The 17,409-nt window shown below is 36.4% G+C and overlaps 1 protein-coding gene across 23 annotated transcripts in view; it reads right to left on the bottom strand.

Annotated features, from left to right (window-relative positions):
• The window catches only part of ERC2 (ELKS/RAB6-interacting/CAST family member 2), a 904,101-nt gene that overhangs the window by 315,467 nt on the left and 571,225 nt on the right, over nucleotides 1–17,409 (bottom strand). The window contains exon 19 of one of the 23 annotated variants that reach the window (XM_077858482.1): nucleotides 12,748–13,053. The exons of the other annotated variants lie outside the window; for them this stretch is intronic. Coding sequence (XP_077714608.1) covers nucleotides 12,993–13,053 — 61 coding nt within the window. The 3' untranslated portion in view covers nucleotides 12,748–12,992. Of the gene's footprint in view, nucleotides 1–12,747; nucleotides 13,054–17,409 lie in introns of those variants that run through there. 23 annotated transcript variants of the gene reach the window in all.

Below are 17,409 nucleotides of genomic sequence, written 5' to 3'. Positions count from 1 at the left end.
TTATATAATAAGAAGTTAAAGCAATATTAAACATTTACGTACTTAGTAACAGACCTTCTCAGATACATCAAGCAAAAACTGATAGACTGAAAGGAGAACAAATTATTTATTTGGACTTCAACATTTCTCTCAGTGTAATCGACAGAATAAATAGGCAGAAAATGGCACAGAAGATATATATAATGCTATTGACCAATTTGGCTTAAGTGACATTTAAAGAATACTCCACTCAACAACAGTAGAATACATATTCTTTTCAAGTCCAATTGAATATTCACCAAAATAGATCATATTCTGTGTTATAGAATAAATTTTAAAAACTCTAAAGAATAGGGCAGCCCTGGTGGCTCAGCGGTTTAGTGTTGCCCTCAGCCCAGGGCGTGATCCTGGAGTCCAGGGATCAAGTCCCACATCGGGTTCCCTGCATAGAGCCTGCTTCTCCCTCTGCCTGTGTCTCTGTCTCTGTCTCTCTCTCTCTTTCTCTGTGTCTCTCATGAATATATAAATAAATAAAATCTTTAAAAAAAAAACTCTAAAGAATAAAGATAGTGAAAAGCACTTTTTTTAAGCATAGTATAGAAGTGGACATCTATAACAAAAAGACATCTGAGAAAATCACCAATATTTGAAAATTAAATAGCACACTTCTATATAGCCGATGAGCTAAAAGAGGAAGTCACAAGAGAAATTAGAAAATATTTTAAAATGAACAAAAATGAAAATACAACAAATAAAAATACATAGAATGCAGATGCTGCAATGATTAGAGGAAACTTTTTAGCAATATATGACTTATTAGACAATAAGGTGAAAAAATTTCAAATTAATGAAATTAAAACCAGAAGAAAATACAAAATTGATGAAACAAAAAGTTTATTCTTTAAAAGATCACTAAAGTAGATAAACCCCTAGGCATACTGACCAAGAAAAAATGGGAAGTAGAGAGAAGTTACCTATATCAGGGAAAAAAGAGACCATTATTAGAAATACTAAAGGATTAATAAGGGAGTTACCTATGATTTAATGTTCATAAATCTGGCAATATTGATAAAATGTAGCAATCTCTTGAAAGAAACAAACTACCAAAGCTCACTCAAAAAGAAATGAATGACCTAAGTGATCTCTTAAATGTACCCTACTGGTCATGATGGTAAATTTAAATAGCAACAATAAAAACTATAAACCCATAGATCTAAGAAGAGAAAAACATGAAGAAACCTAAAGCAAGGCACATCATAATCAAACTACTCAAAACCGATGATAAAGAGGAATCTTAAAAACAGCCAGAAGAAAACAAAGACACATTACATACAGAGAAATAAAACTAAAGATGACAGCAGATTTCTTATCAGAAAAAATACAAATTACAACATAGTGGAGCAACATCTTTACAATACTAATGAAAAAAATAAACTCTACATCTGGAAAAAATACCTTTAAAAACAAAGGTGAAATAAAGACTTCTTCAGATAAATAAAAAAGTTCATCAGACTTGATCTACCAAAAAAGTCACAATCTATAAGGACAAGAAATATTGTATCAGATGACAACTTTACCTATTAAAGGGAATAAAGAGCACCAGAAATGTTAACTGTAGGAGTAAATAGACTTTTTTGTTATTAATAAATCCCTCTAAAAGATAATCTACCATTTGAAACAAACATAATAAGAAATATATTGTGAAGCTTATAAAAAACAGAAATAAAATGTATAATAGCAAAAGCACAAAAAATAAGAGGAAAAAAGGAAATATAATGTTTTAGTGCTGTGAAGTTCTTAAACTGTACAGGAAATGGTATAATCATTTGAAGGTAGATTGTGATAAGTTAAAGATACACATTATAAATCCTAAAGCAACCACTAAAATAATAAAGAGTTATAGTGAATAAGCTAATAAGAAAAGTGAATTAATTAAAAATCCTCAATCCAAAATAAGGCAGCAAAAGAGGGATTAAAGAAATTATGTGTGTGTTGGGCAGGGGAGGGGAAGGACAGAAAACAAATAGCAAGATACATTTAAACTGGCCATAACAGGGCAGCCCAAGTGGCTCAGCAGTTGAGCGTCTGCCTTCAGCCCAGGGCGTGATCCTGGAGACCCAGGATCGAGTCCCATGTCAGGCTCCCTGCATGGAGCCTGCTTCTCCCTCTGCCTGTGTCTCTGCCTCTCTCTGTGTCTCTCATGAATAAATAAATAAAATCTTATAAATAAACAAACAAACAAACAAACTGGCCATAACAAAGAATCACATTAAGTGTATTTGGACTAAATACCACCAACCAGAAGGCAGTAATTTCCATATTGGATAAAAAAGCTAGTCCCAAATACATGCTACCTACAAGTAATCCACCGTAAGTATAAAGAAAAATGGAAAGAAAGTAGAATGTTGGAAAAACATACTGTACTAATACTAATCAAAAGAAAACCAAAGTGGATATATTAATACCAAAGGTGATTTCAGAACAAAGAATATTAGCAGGGATGGAGAGGGCCATTCTATAATTATAAAGTCATCATTTAACAAAGAAGATATAAGAATCTTAAATACTTATGCTCCTATTAATAGTTTCAAAATAAATGAAGCAAAAAATGACAGATCTACAAGGAGAAACTGACAAGTCCACAATTAGAGCTGGAGATTTCAACACCCTTCTCAATAATTGATAAAACAAGCAGACAGAAAGTCAGTAAGGACACAGAAGACTTGAACTACACTAACAACCAACTTAACCTAAGTGACATTTTTAGAATACTACCACCACTAATAGAATATGTATTTTTTTCAAGAGCACATGAAACATTTACTAACATAGCACATATTCTGGCCCATAAAATCAGTCTCAATAAAAATGAATGATTGAATTAGTACAAATTATGTTCTCTGATTACAGTGGAAAATAAATAGAAATCAATAACATAAATATATCTTTAAACATCCCCAAATGTATAGAAACTAAATAAGGAATTATTAAATAATCCAGGGGTAAAAATTAAGAACACCTGCTCTTCAAAATATATTAGGAGAATAAAGACAATCCCCACATTGGAAGAAAATATTTACAAATCACATATATAATAAAGCAGTGAAATACAGAAAATGTAAAGAATTCTCAAAACTCAAAAATAAAACAACACAATACAAAACAGGAAAAATATTTAAACAAAGACTTCACCAAAGAATCTACACAAGTGGCAAATAAGCACATGGAAAGACACTCAACTTCACTAGTCATGAGGTAAAGACAAATTAAACCCACAATGAGATACTACTACATACTAATTAGAATGGCTAAATTAAGATCGACCATATCAAATGGTAAGAATTTGAAGGAACTGGAGTGCTCATATACTGATGGAAGGAAAGTAAAATGGTACAACCACTTTTGAAAACAACTGACAATTTCTCAAAAAGCTAAATGTATCTTACCTTACCATATGACCTAGTCATTTTTCTTAGGTATTAACAGCAGAGTAGAGGAAATACTTCTGTATATAAAGACTTGTATAGAGGAACGGCTGGGAGGTGTATAAAATAAATTTTACACATTAAATAAGTGCAATTTATTGTATGTCAATCATGCCTAAATAAAGCTGCTAAAACTTTAAAAAATTCTTTTCTAAAATAAAATATTAAATTTTTAAAAATTTGGCAAGACCAAATAACATAGCAGCAACCTTTTACTGAGCATTTACTATGTTCCAGTTGCTCTGTTAAATGTTTTTCATGTGTTATACCACTTTATTCTTTTCAAAACCCTAAGGCAGGTCCTATTAAAGGGGGTCTAGGACACCAAGAAGTTATACAACTTGTCTAAAGTTATATAATTAGAAAGGGGTAGAGCTGAGATTTGTTCCAGAGTCAATGATGTTAGCAACAACTCATGAGGAAATAGATTCAGAGAAGGCCACACAGATCTAGGGATCCATTCTAGATCTGTCTGACTTCAGAGCCCAAGCTCTTCACCACTTCATTATACTGCATCCCTTGCTGGAAACATCTTTTCAGAGACATAATAGTAACCCTAGACTGAGCAAATCTGTGCTAAGTAAATGTGTACTTTCTGGCCTCCACAGTCAGCAGAGAGGGGACCCATGTTCATCCTCCCTCAGTGTTCACATAACCAACAACTTTTGCATAAATGATTAGAAGCAACTGATGTTCAGAAGGAGATAAAGAAATTTGCCTAAAGCTACCCAACAAATGAGTAATGGTGAACCTGGAAGTCAAACTCAGGTTAGCTAACTCCGGAGCTGGATGACTTGAGACTCTCTGAAAGAGATGCTCAAAATCTGTCTGCCAGAAAATGACACCCTCTAAGATGACCATAAGTGGCTCAGAGGTGTTGAAAGGCTGCAGATGAACTGAGACAAGCTTACAAAGGAATGTGGGTGTCCTGTTCCAGGGCCACACAATAAATGCTCAGCAATCCTTGTCTCTGAAGACAATGCATTCCAAGCTCCCAGCCCTCTTCAAGAGTGGAGGGGCTCTGTTATTCAGCTGTCCAGCACCCCTCCTATCTCAAGGTTAACTAATTATTTTCCTTTTTAATTCAATAGAGACTGATAACTATTATTTCCTTGTCTAACACATACTTACATGTGCTCTGGTTATATATAGGTTGCTAGGAATTAGGATGGACATTTTTTAGCTCAACTTTACCAAGGGTAATTACACTTAGGCTTCTAGAACCATCCCAATTACCTCAGAAAAATTAACATATAGACTGGATAAGACAAAGAAAAATTTCTGTTTTCCCAGATTATGACCTGGGAAAGAACAGATAGGATCACAGAGTTTGCAGACCTGATTAACAAGGAACTTCCATGGATCAAAAGTAAGTTGAGAAGCTTTAAGAGGTGAATTCAATGCAAGAAGGAAAACAAGTAAGAAAGACAAGAGGTAAGAGAGATGAAATCAGATTCCATGAATAAAAATATCTAGTATATTTATAAAATCTTCAAACCCACGTGAACTGCTGGTTGTTCTTCAATATTAATTTTCCCCTTCTATAGTTATGGAACTTTAGCTGGCCTTTAGCTTTCAGTTAAGGAACTACATTTTATGCCCTCACTACCAACTGGATGTAGTCACGTGACTAAGTTTTAGCCAAGGAAATAACTGCAAGAGTAATATATGCAGACTGAATCCTTAGAGGAAAGGAATATCTTCCTTCCCCTGTCTCCTGTTCTTCTTCTGGTGAGAACACAGACTGGATAAAGGGACTGGAACAGCCATCCTAAACCATGAGATGGAAACCATCATGTACTGAGGATGGCAGTAAGATAAAAGCAGTAAGAAAGAAGAAGACTGGATCTCTTTCACTGTCAAACCACTAAGACAGTCCATAGTGATCTAAACAGATTTTGGTTTTGTTTGTTTGTTTGTTTTTTATAGAGGCTTTTATATAAGGAAGAAATAAATTTCTATCTTATGTAAGCCACTGGATTTTGGGGATCTCTTCGTTATAGCAGCCTAATGTGAATTATAACTAGTACATCAGATCATACAAGATTAATAATTAGGATAATGACATCAAATTATACTGATGGAAAGGAGGATTTTATTTCATTGCAACAAACTTTTCTGGAAACACTTCCTCCAACTACCACATGGTATAAATTCAAGAAGAGATCAAAAGTGTGATATATTGCCATAGACTTAAAATCTTGACAATGCAGTAAAGTTGGGCTAGCTCAATTACCACTTGCAGCTTCTTCTGATGGCTTGGGTATTATGCTTTAAATGTGGGATGTTTAGGAAAAGGACTCCCCGATTTTGAAAAGCATAAGTTCCTCTATTCCCTTAATTCCACTTCAAAAATATGTGGCCCCAATACTTCACATCAGACCTATTAGCTCCTTTCTTTGCAAAGACTCTAGTTGTTACCCTAAAGTCACACTGGATCATATTAATTTTCTCCTCTCAATTTCCTTTTCTTAAAGCTTGGATCCTCATCATATCACAATGAAGTATTGTAAAAATATAGGATAACAAATGTTTTCCTCTGGGCTTGGTAAATTGGAATGGGGCAAGGATTGTGCATTTACACTCAATTTACTTCAGACCATATTACCTATAGAATAACTTGTGAATTCTCAGATAGAAGCAAATAATGGAAACCATGCCAAAGTGAATGAACATTTTTCAATTCCTTTCATATATTAAATACTGATATGTTTCCCCAGAAATATAAAAATACACAGCATCATAGTCCACCTTCATGCAAAATGTGGTACATACACTCTCTTCCATCACTTTAGAATATGCCTCTGACCAGCATTTCTACTCCTGGGAATATAAGCAACAGAAATGTGTGCAAATACTCACCAAAACACAATTCACAAGTGGAAACAGCCCAAATGTCCATGAAAAGCAGAATGGATAAAACAAACATTAAATACTCAAGCAAGAGGTTGAATTGACTACAAGAACACAAAACCATATGGATGAATCTCACAAATAAGATGTTGTATACACAAAAGGAAAAGAATGCATGCTTTATGGTCCCATCAACATATAGCACAAAACTAGGCAAAATTAATCTATAGTATTAGAAATCATAATAGTGACTTTTGGGAGAAGTAATGAGTGGGAAGGGAATGGAAGACTTATGGAGTACACAAGATATTCTGTTTGCTTTTTTCTTATCTCGGTGCTGGTTACATGGGTATGTTCACATTATGAAAATTTACCAAGCAGAAATCACATGATTTGTGCAATTTTAGGCATGCATGCTATACATCAATTTTTAAGATTTTTTAAAATACATGAATCCAAAACATCAAATTGGCTATAATACCAAAAGCAAAGTGAAAAGACTATTGCAACTCTCCATCTAAAACATCTTTGAGACTAAAGAATACTATGGACATATCTATAAAAATGGATAAGTTACATCAAAGGACAGTAAGAAATACTACAGAGAATAGGCAAAATTGGAAAAGTAGGAAGAACTACCTTTTAGGAAAATCTGATAACATTTGGGTCTAATGTCAGCCATCTAAAACTTTAATACCAATTGTTTTACCTAACAAGCAGGAATTTTCATTCTTTAACCATTTGAGTTATTTAGAATCCATTTTTTTTGCAACGGATATTAAAAGAAGATGAGATGTTTTTATTCAGATAATCCATAAAAAACCAAAGTCTACTGGGTTTATCAATTCCTAGCACACTGGATTCAAGAAGTTTCTTGTGTGCTAAGTGATGAAGATGACTCAGTTCACAGGAGCCCAGTTTAATTTCGCAATACAGCAGCCACCTCTACTAAAGATTAAACAAGTAGAGCAAACAGCTGGTGAAGTTCAGGCTGCCTCCTTGGTGTCAAACACAAATCAGCTTGGCATAGAAATGTCTTATCTTCTCTGTTTGTCTCTTTCTTCCCCCTCTTCTTCTTCATGAAGCTCAACCTCCATCACCCCTCACCTAGATCATCCCTATAACTCCCTAACTTGTACCTTTGTTTCTAACTGACTTTGGCTCTGATTCATCCTTTACACTACAGAGCCACTCACTCTCCTATTATGCTGTTAATAGTATTCCACATTTCCCTCTGGCCCCAAATTTGCACTTTCAGCCTCACTTCTCCCATGCTCACCCCTCTCTGTCCTGAACCCACAATAATTAGGATGACTCGCCATTCTCTACATTCACAACCTATGTTTATATTTCTATGCCATGGGTCATACTGTCCACTAAAAAGCAAATGTTCCTGCCCATTCCCTGATTATGGAAACCCTGCTTATATTTCACGAGTCAGATAAAACTGAATCTCCTTTAGGACCACCTTGCTCATCTCCCAGTTTGGGAAACCGAAACAAAACCAAAAATGATTGCCTTTCTTCATTAATATTTCATTCTTCTAAGTATGTCCAAGTCTTCTTTACTACAATGTGGAGCTTTTGTGAGTGGATAAATTTTTTATCTTCTTATTCTCTGAAGCACCTAGCACAGACTTTTTCACATCTTAGGCACTTAGAAAAGAAGAAGAAGAAAAAAAGCTATGAGCACCTGCTGTGTGCTAGGTAAGTGCTAGGTGAGCTTGTGTGGTAGGCAGGGTCACTCCCATTTTCTATGTCAAAGCTGAGGCCAAAAGGTTAAGTAACTTGCTAGAGACCAGGTAGTCATGACAGATTTGATATGAGAGCCCTGGACTGCCATCTGACTCAGGTTCAGAGCTTCCTCTACTAACCAGTGTTCCTATACAAATATATATGAAGTGGACCAATCTAAACATGCAGGAAATGCTGGCTCCCCAAAACAATTTTCTCAAATAAGAAAGTGGTCAATGTATTCTTAAGTTATAAAACTTAAAAAAATTTTTTTTCCAGAAAAAAAAAGTTATAAAACTTTTGAATTTGTTTTAGGTTAGTTCAAGTATCATCCACCTCCCTGGGTCTGTGGTATCTCATTCACTATCCCTCTAAGAATATGGCCTCTTTACACATTTTTTATTTTTGTCCCAGGGCTCACTTTGCCCAGAATTCAACTCCCTGCCTTCTCTCAAATTCTGATGTAAGAGCTGGCATACAGACCAGGAAGGTTTCTTGTCTTTTCTACTGTCAGTCATTTTATTTCCATCTCAATGACGGTCTGTGCCTCTATTCTTTATTTTTTACATTCTGATTACTTCAGATTTAAGCTTTCTGAGAGCCAGTGACTGAGAAGGAAAAGAAGCCCACTGACCAGTCACTCACCACCATCAGAGATAATAATGCCTCTGGGCAGCCAGAGATTCTAGCTGACTTCATCAATGTGTCAACAAATGCCAAGACTGCCCAGATAAGCAAGGACTTACTCTTCACCTTGAAGACAACAGCAATAATAATACCAATAACCAATTATATTTGTTTTCTAGGGCTGCTATAAAAAATTACCTCTGTAGTGACTTAAACAGAAATTTATTCTCTCCCAGTTCAGAAAGCCAGAAGTATGAAATCAAGAAGTTAAGAGGGTTGGTTCTTGTGGAGACCCTGAAAGAGAATCCATTTCATTCCTGTCTCCTAGTTTCTGGTGATGGCCAGAAGTCTTTGATATTCCTTGTCTTGCAGATGCATCACTCCAATTTTTGCCTCCATCTTCACATGACCTTCTCCCTACAGAGAAGAGTCACCTGTAGGGTGACTCTTCTCCTTTTCTGTCTCTTATAAGAACACTAGTCATTGGATTTAGGCCCCACTCTGACCCAGAATGGTCTCATCTTGGGATCTTTATCTTAACTACATATGCAAAAACTCTTATCCCAAATAAAATCACATTCTGAGGTTCTAAATGAATATATCAGTTACCAGCCACTATTCAACCCAACACTGGTTGAAAAGTTTACTACGTGCCAGGTACTATTCTAAATAATATATATTAAGTCATTTTATCTTCATACTAATGAGAAGTAGCCATTCCCCCATTTTACAGATGAGAAAGATAAAGATCTACAGAGGTCTAGTAATTGTTTCAAGAGCCCACAAGTGGTGAAAAGTAGAATTAGTATTCTAAGTTAGGCAATCTGACTTAGGAATTCATGTTCTTCATAACAGAACCAACTGCCTCAGATGCATTTACCAGATTCAAAGTGCCCTAATTAAAAGATAGGACCACTTCTAGAGAGTCTCATTGTTCATCTAGGAGTCCTACACTAAACAATGTTGGGAAATACATAATGTATATGCTATTGCAGCTTACTTCCAACCCTGACATCACTAAATGATCATAGAATTCTTTCCTATGGAGCCTGAAGATAGCCTCAAGCATTCCAAACATTTCTGGGCTGTCAGTTCAAGGTGGTACTCAAAATGAAACCTCTTTATCATCTTTGTTCTAGGATCTCTCATTTTACAAAGAAAAAAAATGGAGAGAATGGGTGAGGGGCTGAGGGGTGAGGGGTCTCCTTTGTCTCCTGCTGGAAGGTAAGCCCCTGTCTTCTAACCTGCCTTCCCTTAGGACTTATATCTGCCTTCCAACTCTGACAGTGCAAAACTGGATCAGATCAAACAGCATGGAGAGCCAGACAGAAGCCCAGGCTCAAAATCCAGATCCCTCCAGACTTTGAAATTCAAAGACTGCAGGGGCTGCCAGCAAATTCTTGGAAAAGCTCTGGCCTTAGGAAGAAACTTTGCTTCAATCTCTAAGAAAAAATACTAGATAATGATTTTTTTAAGCCAACAATGGGGGCTGATGTTGGGATGAACATGCACGTGGTAACAGGACAGCAGGTGTACTGGACTGGAAGAGCCCTGTATGGCTTCCCCAGAGACTGGGCTTCATTCTCAACATTCCCTATGATCAAGCTGCTCTTTACATAGACTTTGCTGCAGATAATGGCATTTGCTACAGCTCTTTACAATCAATTCCTTTTCAGTTGTCTTATTTAAACACACACACACACACACACACACACACACACACACACGAGGGAATTCACTGGGAAGACATAACATGTTCCAAGATAATAATTTTCCTAGGTTGTGTGTACAACTTAGAAACTTGAGGATCACGAGAGTTCTATAGTTTGCTTCATGCATCATTATGCAAGGCTTACTAATAATTGGACTCTAGAGCTTTGGCTTTAGATACTTGTTTCTCACCTTTCTTGCCTAAAAATTTAAAAATGGCTCTTATTATATTACTTTTTTTGCTTTTCCTGTCCACCTAATGTTAAAAAATTCTAGATAAACCATCTGCTCTCATTGAAGTGGGCCACAACAAAACTGCATTAAAAAATAATCTATTGGATCACACAGGTATCATACTGATACTGGTGGAAGGCATCTGACCTATTAATGAAAGGATATGACAGCAGCAGGAGTGCAGGGTTTTAGATCCTTTGCAGAGAATGTAATATCTTCACTGGCAAAATTAGCTTCAGTCTTAACCCACTCATTTACTATTCATTTCTCGAAATCTATTCTTTTAATAAGCAATGTTTAGTCTTCATTTAGAAGTAACTGATATAGCAGAATGTATTTTAAAGTAATTGCATCATAAGAAAAGTCACTGCTAAAAATTATCCATTTTACTTCATGTCAAAGACATGCACTTTTCATTGTAATACTACTCCCTCATTTTGCAGATGAGAAAAGTAAGGCCCAAATTGATTATCAGAAGTGCTTAATGTCACAAAGCCTCTTAGCCACAGAACAGGGACAAGAACTAAGACCTCCTTGCTCCAGCTATGCCTCACTACCTCTATGTAGCTACCCAACCTAATTACAAGATAATCTGCACAGAAATGTAAAAATTCCTAAAAGAATCCATAGTAGCATTAATTGAGTTACAAGTATACGGATGCTTTTGAATTTTCTATTTTTTATGGCTAAAGTCTCTCCATGAAGTCAGAAACTCAGTCTACAATTGTTCATATTTAGCTCTCAATATTTAATGTTTTACTGAAGTAGTAATAAATTGATGACAGTATAGAAATTAATTTCAAAACTATTCAATAAAAGAATGTCCTAAAAAAAAAAAAAAAAAGAATGTCCTGCATTTTCCTCCAGATTTTTATTCCTGTAAGTGACTGACAAGTTCATGAACTCTTGACAGAATTTCTCAAACTTGGCACTATTGACATTTGAGCCTGGTAATGCTTTGTTGTGGGGGCTTTCTTGGCCATTGCAGGATGTTTATTAGTGGTCTTGCCTCTTCCCTGAAGATGCCAGTACCATGCTCTCCTGTCTCCCCCCTCCTTGTTGTGACAAGCAAAAATAATGTCTCCAGTTATTGTCAAATATTCCTGGAGGGCCTGTGCTTGGTTGGGAACAACTGACCTTTGGTGACAGTATATCCCCTTGTCATCCATGAAATACAAAACTTGATGAATCAACTGGAGGCACATTAAAAGATAACATATAGAAAGTTCTCAGAAAATATAAACTGATTTGATATCATCTAATCTGCTTATATCAAACATTATCACTGTCGAATACATTATATTCTGTGAAATAAGCTGTCACAAAAGGACAAAATACTACATGATTCTACTCATAGGAGGAACTTAGAGTAGTCAAATCCATAGAGACAGAAATAAAATGGTAGTTTCCAGGGACTGGGGTTCTGGAGAAGAAAGTAGAAGTTATTATTTAATGGTTACAGAGATTCAGCTTGGAAAGATGAAAGGTTTCTGAAAATGGGTGGTGATGATGGCTGCACAGCAATGTGACTTTACTTAATGCCACTGAAATGTACACTTAAAAATGGTTAAAACAGTAAATGTTAAGTTATGTATATTTTACTACAAAATTTTTAAAAATGGTTAAAATTCTTTTTAAAACATCATCACAAGGCCTAACTCCACAAAGCAAAAACATCTAGATATGCTTCAAAACTCCCATAAAAAGTTTTTGGTTTTTGTTGTTTTTGCTGTTTTGTTTCTTCTTCTTTTGGGGGGAGGCAGTAGCGGGCTGTTTTGTTTTGAAAATAAACTCCATAGCTCAGGAATCAGAGACTAAGAAAATCTCCCTCTTAATTCATGACCAGGCTTTCATGGCCAGAAGCAACAGCAGCGAGCAGGGCTCTGGTGCCCTGCAGCAGAGCAGTGCACATGCATGCACCAGGGTACAGGCCCTCAGGGAGGCCCCCTGATTTAAGAGCCTTCTTTGTGTGAAACACAGCAAGTCCAGATCCCCTAAGGACTCAGCCTGTGGGCCACGTCAGCCCAGAGCCCTTGCAATTGCCAGGATGCTCTTGACAAAAGACGGTCTGGTACCAAGAGGTAAGGCCATTATTTTCATTTAAACCATACATGTCATGTCCTGTTTGTGAGAAACACGTTAAACAACTCAGAAACACATTCACAATGGGCTCCGAAGTGGGCTTCACATTCCTATGTGCTGGTGTATTATAAACTGCAAGGGGAAGCTACTAGGGGGTGTGACGGCTCATCCATCCTTGTTTTAACAGAAGGCCCCTCCCCAAAGCTCAGCTATCAATGAGGATCTTCTCTTCATTGTTTGATGGCCGTCTTACAGTTTTCTTCAAGTGCTCAAAGTATAAAAAGCCAGGTTATCTATGAGAGCCCAGAATCTTGGATTCCTTTAAGATTCTCTTACCAATTTTTGTTTTCCTTAAAAAAAATAAGAATTCATCCAAAAAAATATCCCAAAGGAAGATGACTGCCTTATTTCCATCTAGATTGTAACAGTAGATGATGCATCTATCATGACCCAAAGGACATTTTTGCTACAAAATACCCCCGATAAACCCAAAATCTGTTCTCTTGACCCACTCTATCACAAGAGCATCTTGGATGGAAATGCACTCACCCATAGCACATAAGATGAGAAATCCCTCATTCACTGATGAAAGAAATAAATAATAAACATGGAGAAAATAATTCAATTAAGTGTAATTTCAGCTTATCCTGCTGCTCACCCCGTCACCAAACATATAGCATTTACATGCAAAACTCCAAGAAAACTATATTCTAATACATTAAAATTAGAGCCCAAATCTAGGCCTTTGGCCAAGTCAAATAATAAACAGTGTAATAACTATGTCTGCTTTTATGCCATGACATTTCTTTAGGGGGAAAAGATTTATCATTTAAACTATACATATCACATCCTGTAGAAGTTTTTTTAAAAACTGAACTATTTTCTTTAAATGTTTAAATATAGATTAACTATAAAGAAAAATTGAATCAAACATAATCAAAGTCCTGTAGGATCCATGAAGAATATTTTAAAAGGAATCACATAGTTAATTAGAACAAAAGTGGAGCTAGCAGAATTCCTAAAAGCCAAAATAATACTTTCCCAGATTCATCAGAGATCTGAAGACAAATGCTAGAATGACTTATTTCCCTTCCTCAGAACTTAGAGTTTTCTTGTTGAAGTATATAAAAGTTCTGCGGCAATTTCAATTTCACTTTGGCCTTATGTAAAAAGATGTGCCTGGCCTTTTAAATGCAACTAGTGAATAATAATGTACTTGGGCATTACCCCCAGCAGGCTGCAACATCCTGTTCTTTCCTCTTTGGCATGTCTGTCAAAGGAGAGATGGACATCATGCCTCTCAGAAAGATGAAGATCATGCTCTTCTTGGCACTACTAAAAAAGAACTTTATCTTTGCCTTTATTACAAATGCAAGAGGATGTCTGTCATAGGCAGAACTGATTCTCCTGATATCAGTAATCAGCATCAAAACTGAACTTGGGCCTGTGGTTGGTTAAGACATCCTGGTATTTTGCGTGTGTGTGTCTTTGGATGTTCGCCTGAAAGAAGGCTTGACTGAGCCTAACACAGCTGTGATATTCAGTAACAGCTCTTTTGTTTGAGTGATCCTTTCTGCTATATTCCACCCAAAGAATGCCTTGAAAGAGAGAAAGACTAAGGAACTAATAACTCTATGGCTCAGGAAGAATTTTGTGGCTCACTCAATACAGAATACCATTCATTCTTTATCAGCTAATTCATTTAATTGGCACTGTGCTAAGTACTGGAGATACAGCAAAGAATAACATAAAGGCCAGGTTCTCCTAGAGCTTATATTCTAACATAGGGACATTCTGAAGTGGACAATGAACAAATAAACAAAATACATGTAGGTAGATAGATAGATGATAGAGGAGTGTGTATTACACACACTTACACATAAGTGCTACAAAGAAAAATATCTATACCCTAGAGAAATGAAAACATATATCCCCATAAAAACTTGTTCACAAATATTCACAGCAGCATTATTAGCCACAGCCAATGGTGGAAACAACCCAATTGTCTATCAACCAATAAATGAAAAAACAAAATGTGGTATATTACTCAATAGAATATTACTTGGCAATAAAAAGAAATGAAGTACTGATTTATGTTACAATACAGATGAACCTTGAAAACACCATGCTACATGAAAGAAGCCAACACAAAAGGCCACATAGTGTATGATTTTACTTATATGAAATATCCAGAACAGGCAAATCTATGTACACAAAAAGTAGATTAGTGGTTGCCAGGGGCTGGGGAGAAAAGGTAATAGACAGTGACTGTTTAATGAGCATAGGGTTTTGGAGATAGTGAAAATGTTCTGGAATTAGACAGTGGTGATGTTTACACAATACTGCAAATAGACTGAAAATCACTGAATTATATACTTTACTTGGTTAAAATGTTGAATTTTTTGCTATGTGAATTTTATTTAAAGTTTTAAGATTTTTTTTTTTAAAGTAGGAATAATAGTGCAGAGTAAGAGTACAGGTAATGACAGAAAAGGTGCTACTTTAGCTAATGTGATCAGAAAAGCCTTTTCAGTTAAGAAACTTGAATATAATGAGGTTTACATGCCAAGCAGATATTTGGGGTCTTTGTTTTTGCTGGTCCTCTCTCTTTCTCTCCCTTCTTCCAAGACAAAACTTTTCATTTTAACCATTTTTAATGATAATATTGTGTAACTGTCATCACCATCTATTTCTAAAACTTTTTCACTGCCTGAAACAGAAAACTGCTATTCTTCTTTTAAGGCTACGTTAGGTCATTAGTATAGAAAATAAAACAAGAAAAACTGTTTTATAAGAGAAAAGATGAACAGGGAGTGTATGATGTCACTGTTTTGTTTCTCTCCTGTTCAATAAATGGTTAATGATGATGATAGCAATACTTGTGTCATATAGGATACTCAGCCCCTGTGTTGAGAGAAAATTGTAGGGATGTCAGGGAGAAAGGGATGTCTGGCAAGATCGCCTTTTGGTGGAAAAAGTCCTTCTTTCATCATGCAACATTTGATTTTCAAATATTTGTTGACTCATGGAGAGAGTGTGGATTCTCATGTCTAAAATAACCCAGTATTGCCCCTTATCTGTGTGCTTTATATAATGAACAGTCATCTGACAGTATCCAGGTCTAAAAATCCACCCCCTCCAAAAAAATCATAAAAATAAATTTAAAAAAATTAAAAATCCCAACTTTTATTCCCTGAATAGTATATAACTTCAAAAAATAGAACTATTGTTCTATATCTTGGCATCAAATCATAATCACTCACAGAAAAAGCAGTGCTTTTTTCATTTAAACTAATTTGCAATATATGTATGTTCACACACATGTATGCACACACGTGCAATAATAACTAAACCTCTACTTTAAAAAGGAAACTTGTGACTTTACAAGACAAATAAATGTAAAGATGGCTAAAATTTTATTGGCTGAACTAGTAAGAGTTGGTTCCTATTAAACATAGCATTCTCAGCTTTATTTTCTCATAATGTCATTCTTATTCTGGTCTGTAATCTAGTTTATATATTATGTGTCTTTGGTACATGTAAGAAGGATTTTAAATTTACAATGCTGGCAAGAAAAATGGACTTATACACTCTAAAATATAAGCTCTTATTCAACATACTTAAACACACTTAAAACACTACTGATAGTAAGCTGCCATGAGGCAAATGTGTGATCTAAACAACTCTCTGTGCAAAAATACTGAAAGGAGGCTGCAGCACTTTTCATAAAAGCACACTGATGCTCACAATGAAACTGAAGATTGGCATCTCTGTCCTGCTGAAAAGCACCCTGGCTCCAACAAATAGGTGTGTCCCATTTGAAGGTACTGTGATTCACAAAGTGAGAAGGAACTCTTCCATTCAAAACACAAATCTCCATACTGTGCAATAAGACAAAGGTACTCTGCAATACAACTAGGTGCAAAATACCAAAAATACAATTCCTGGTGTTCTCCTTTAAACCAGACATTATATAGCTAGCGGTCAGGACAGGCAGAGTTCAGGCCAGCTTCACTACCACTCTGTGCTTCAGAGCTGAGGAGCTGGATCCTGATTTCCTGGCATGCAGGACCTATATTCTCAACCCATCCACTTGCTGAGGTCCCAAACTGCCAGCTTTCCCGCTGCCCTTTCGTTCCTCTGCCCAGCCTCAGCTACCCCCCTGGCTGCAGTACTACATTTCTGTCTTTGCAACAACAACAACAAAAAAAACTAGCTTGCCCCTCTTGCAGCCCCAAGGCGCCTTCAATGCCTTACCCTGTCCCACCCAGCAACTCTATTTTGGACATGGCCATGCACTTCTTCAACAAGCCCTCAAGCACTGACCAGTCTCCAACAGCCTTAAGTTCCTCCCACACCCTCTCTTCTGATCGTCCCTATTTCAAATGGAGAGACTCGGAATTCTTTGGGGGTATACTTCCTGGGCTGCTGGAGGGAGGCTGCAGAACTTCTCAGCTGTGGGCTCCACTGTGCTTAGCTCCATGGAATTACTTTACCCATGAAATCATTTCTTTTTATTTTTTCTCTTCTTCTTCTTCCCTTCCCCCCAATCCCCCTCCCACCCTTGGAGTAACTCGAAACTGTTTTAGAACACCTTCATTCCTGCAGAGCTTCAAACAGCAGTGCGGCAAGGTCTAGAAGTATAGGGGCTGCTAAAGCTGTCTTCGCTGTTGTCCGTGCCACTGGGGCAGGGGTGTAGAATGACC

The sequence above is a fragment of the Canis aureus genome, chromosome 19 (assembly GCF_053574225.1).
Source record: "Canis aureus isolate CA01 chromosome 19, VMU_Caureus_v.1.0, whole genome shotgun sequence".
In the NCBI taxonomy this organism is placed as follows: domain Eukaryota; kingdom Metazoa; phylum Chordata; class Mammalia; order Carnivora; family Canidae; genus Canis; species Canis aureus.
This window is presented reverse-complemented; position numbering and strand designations above follow the sequence as displayed.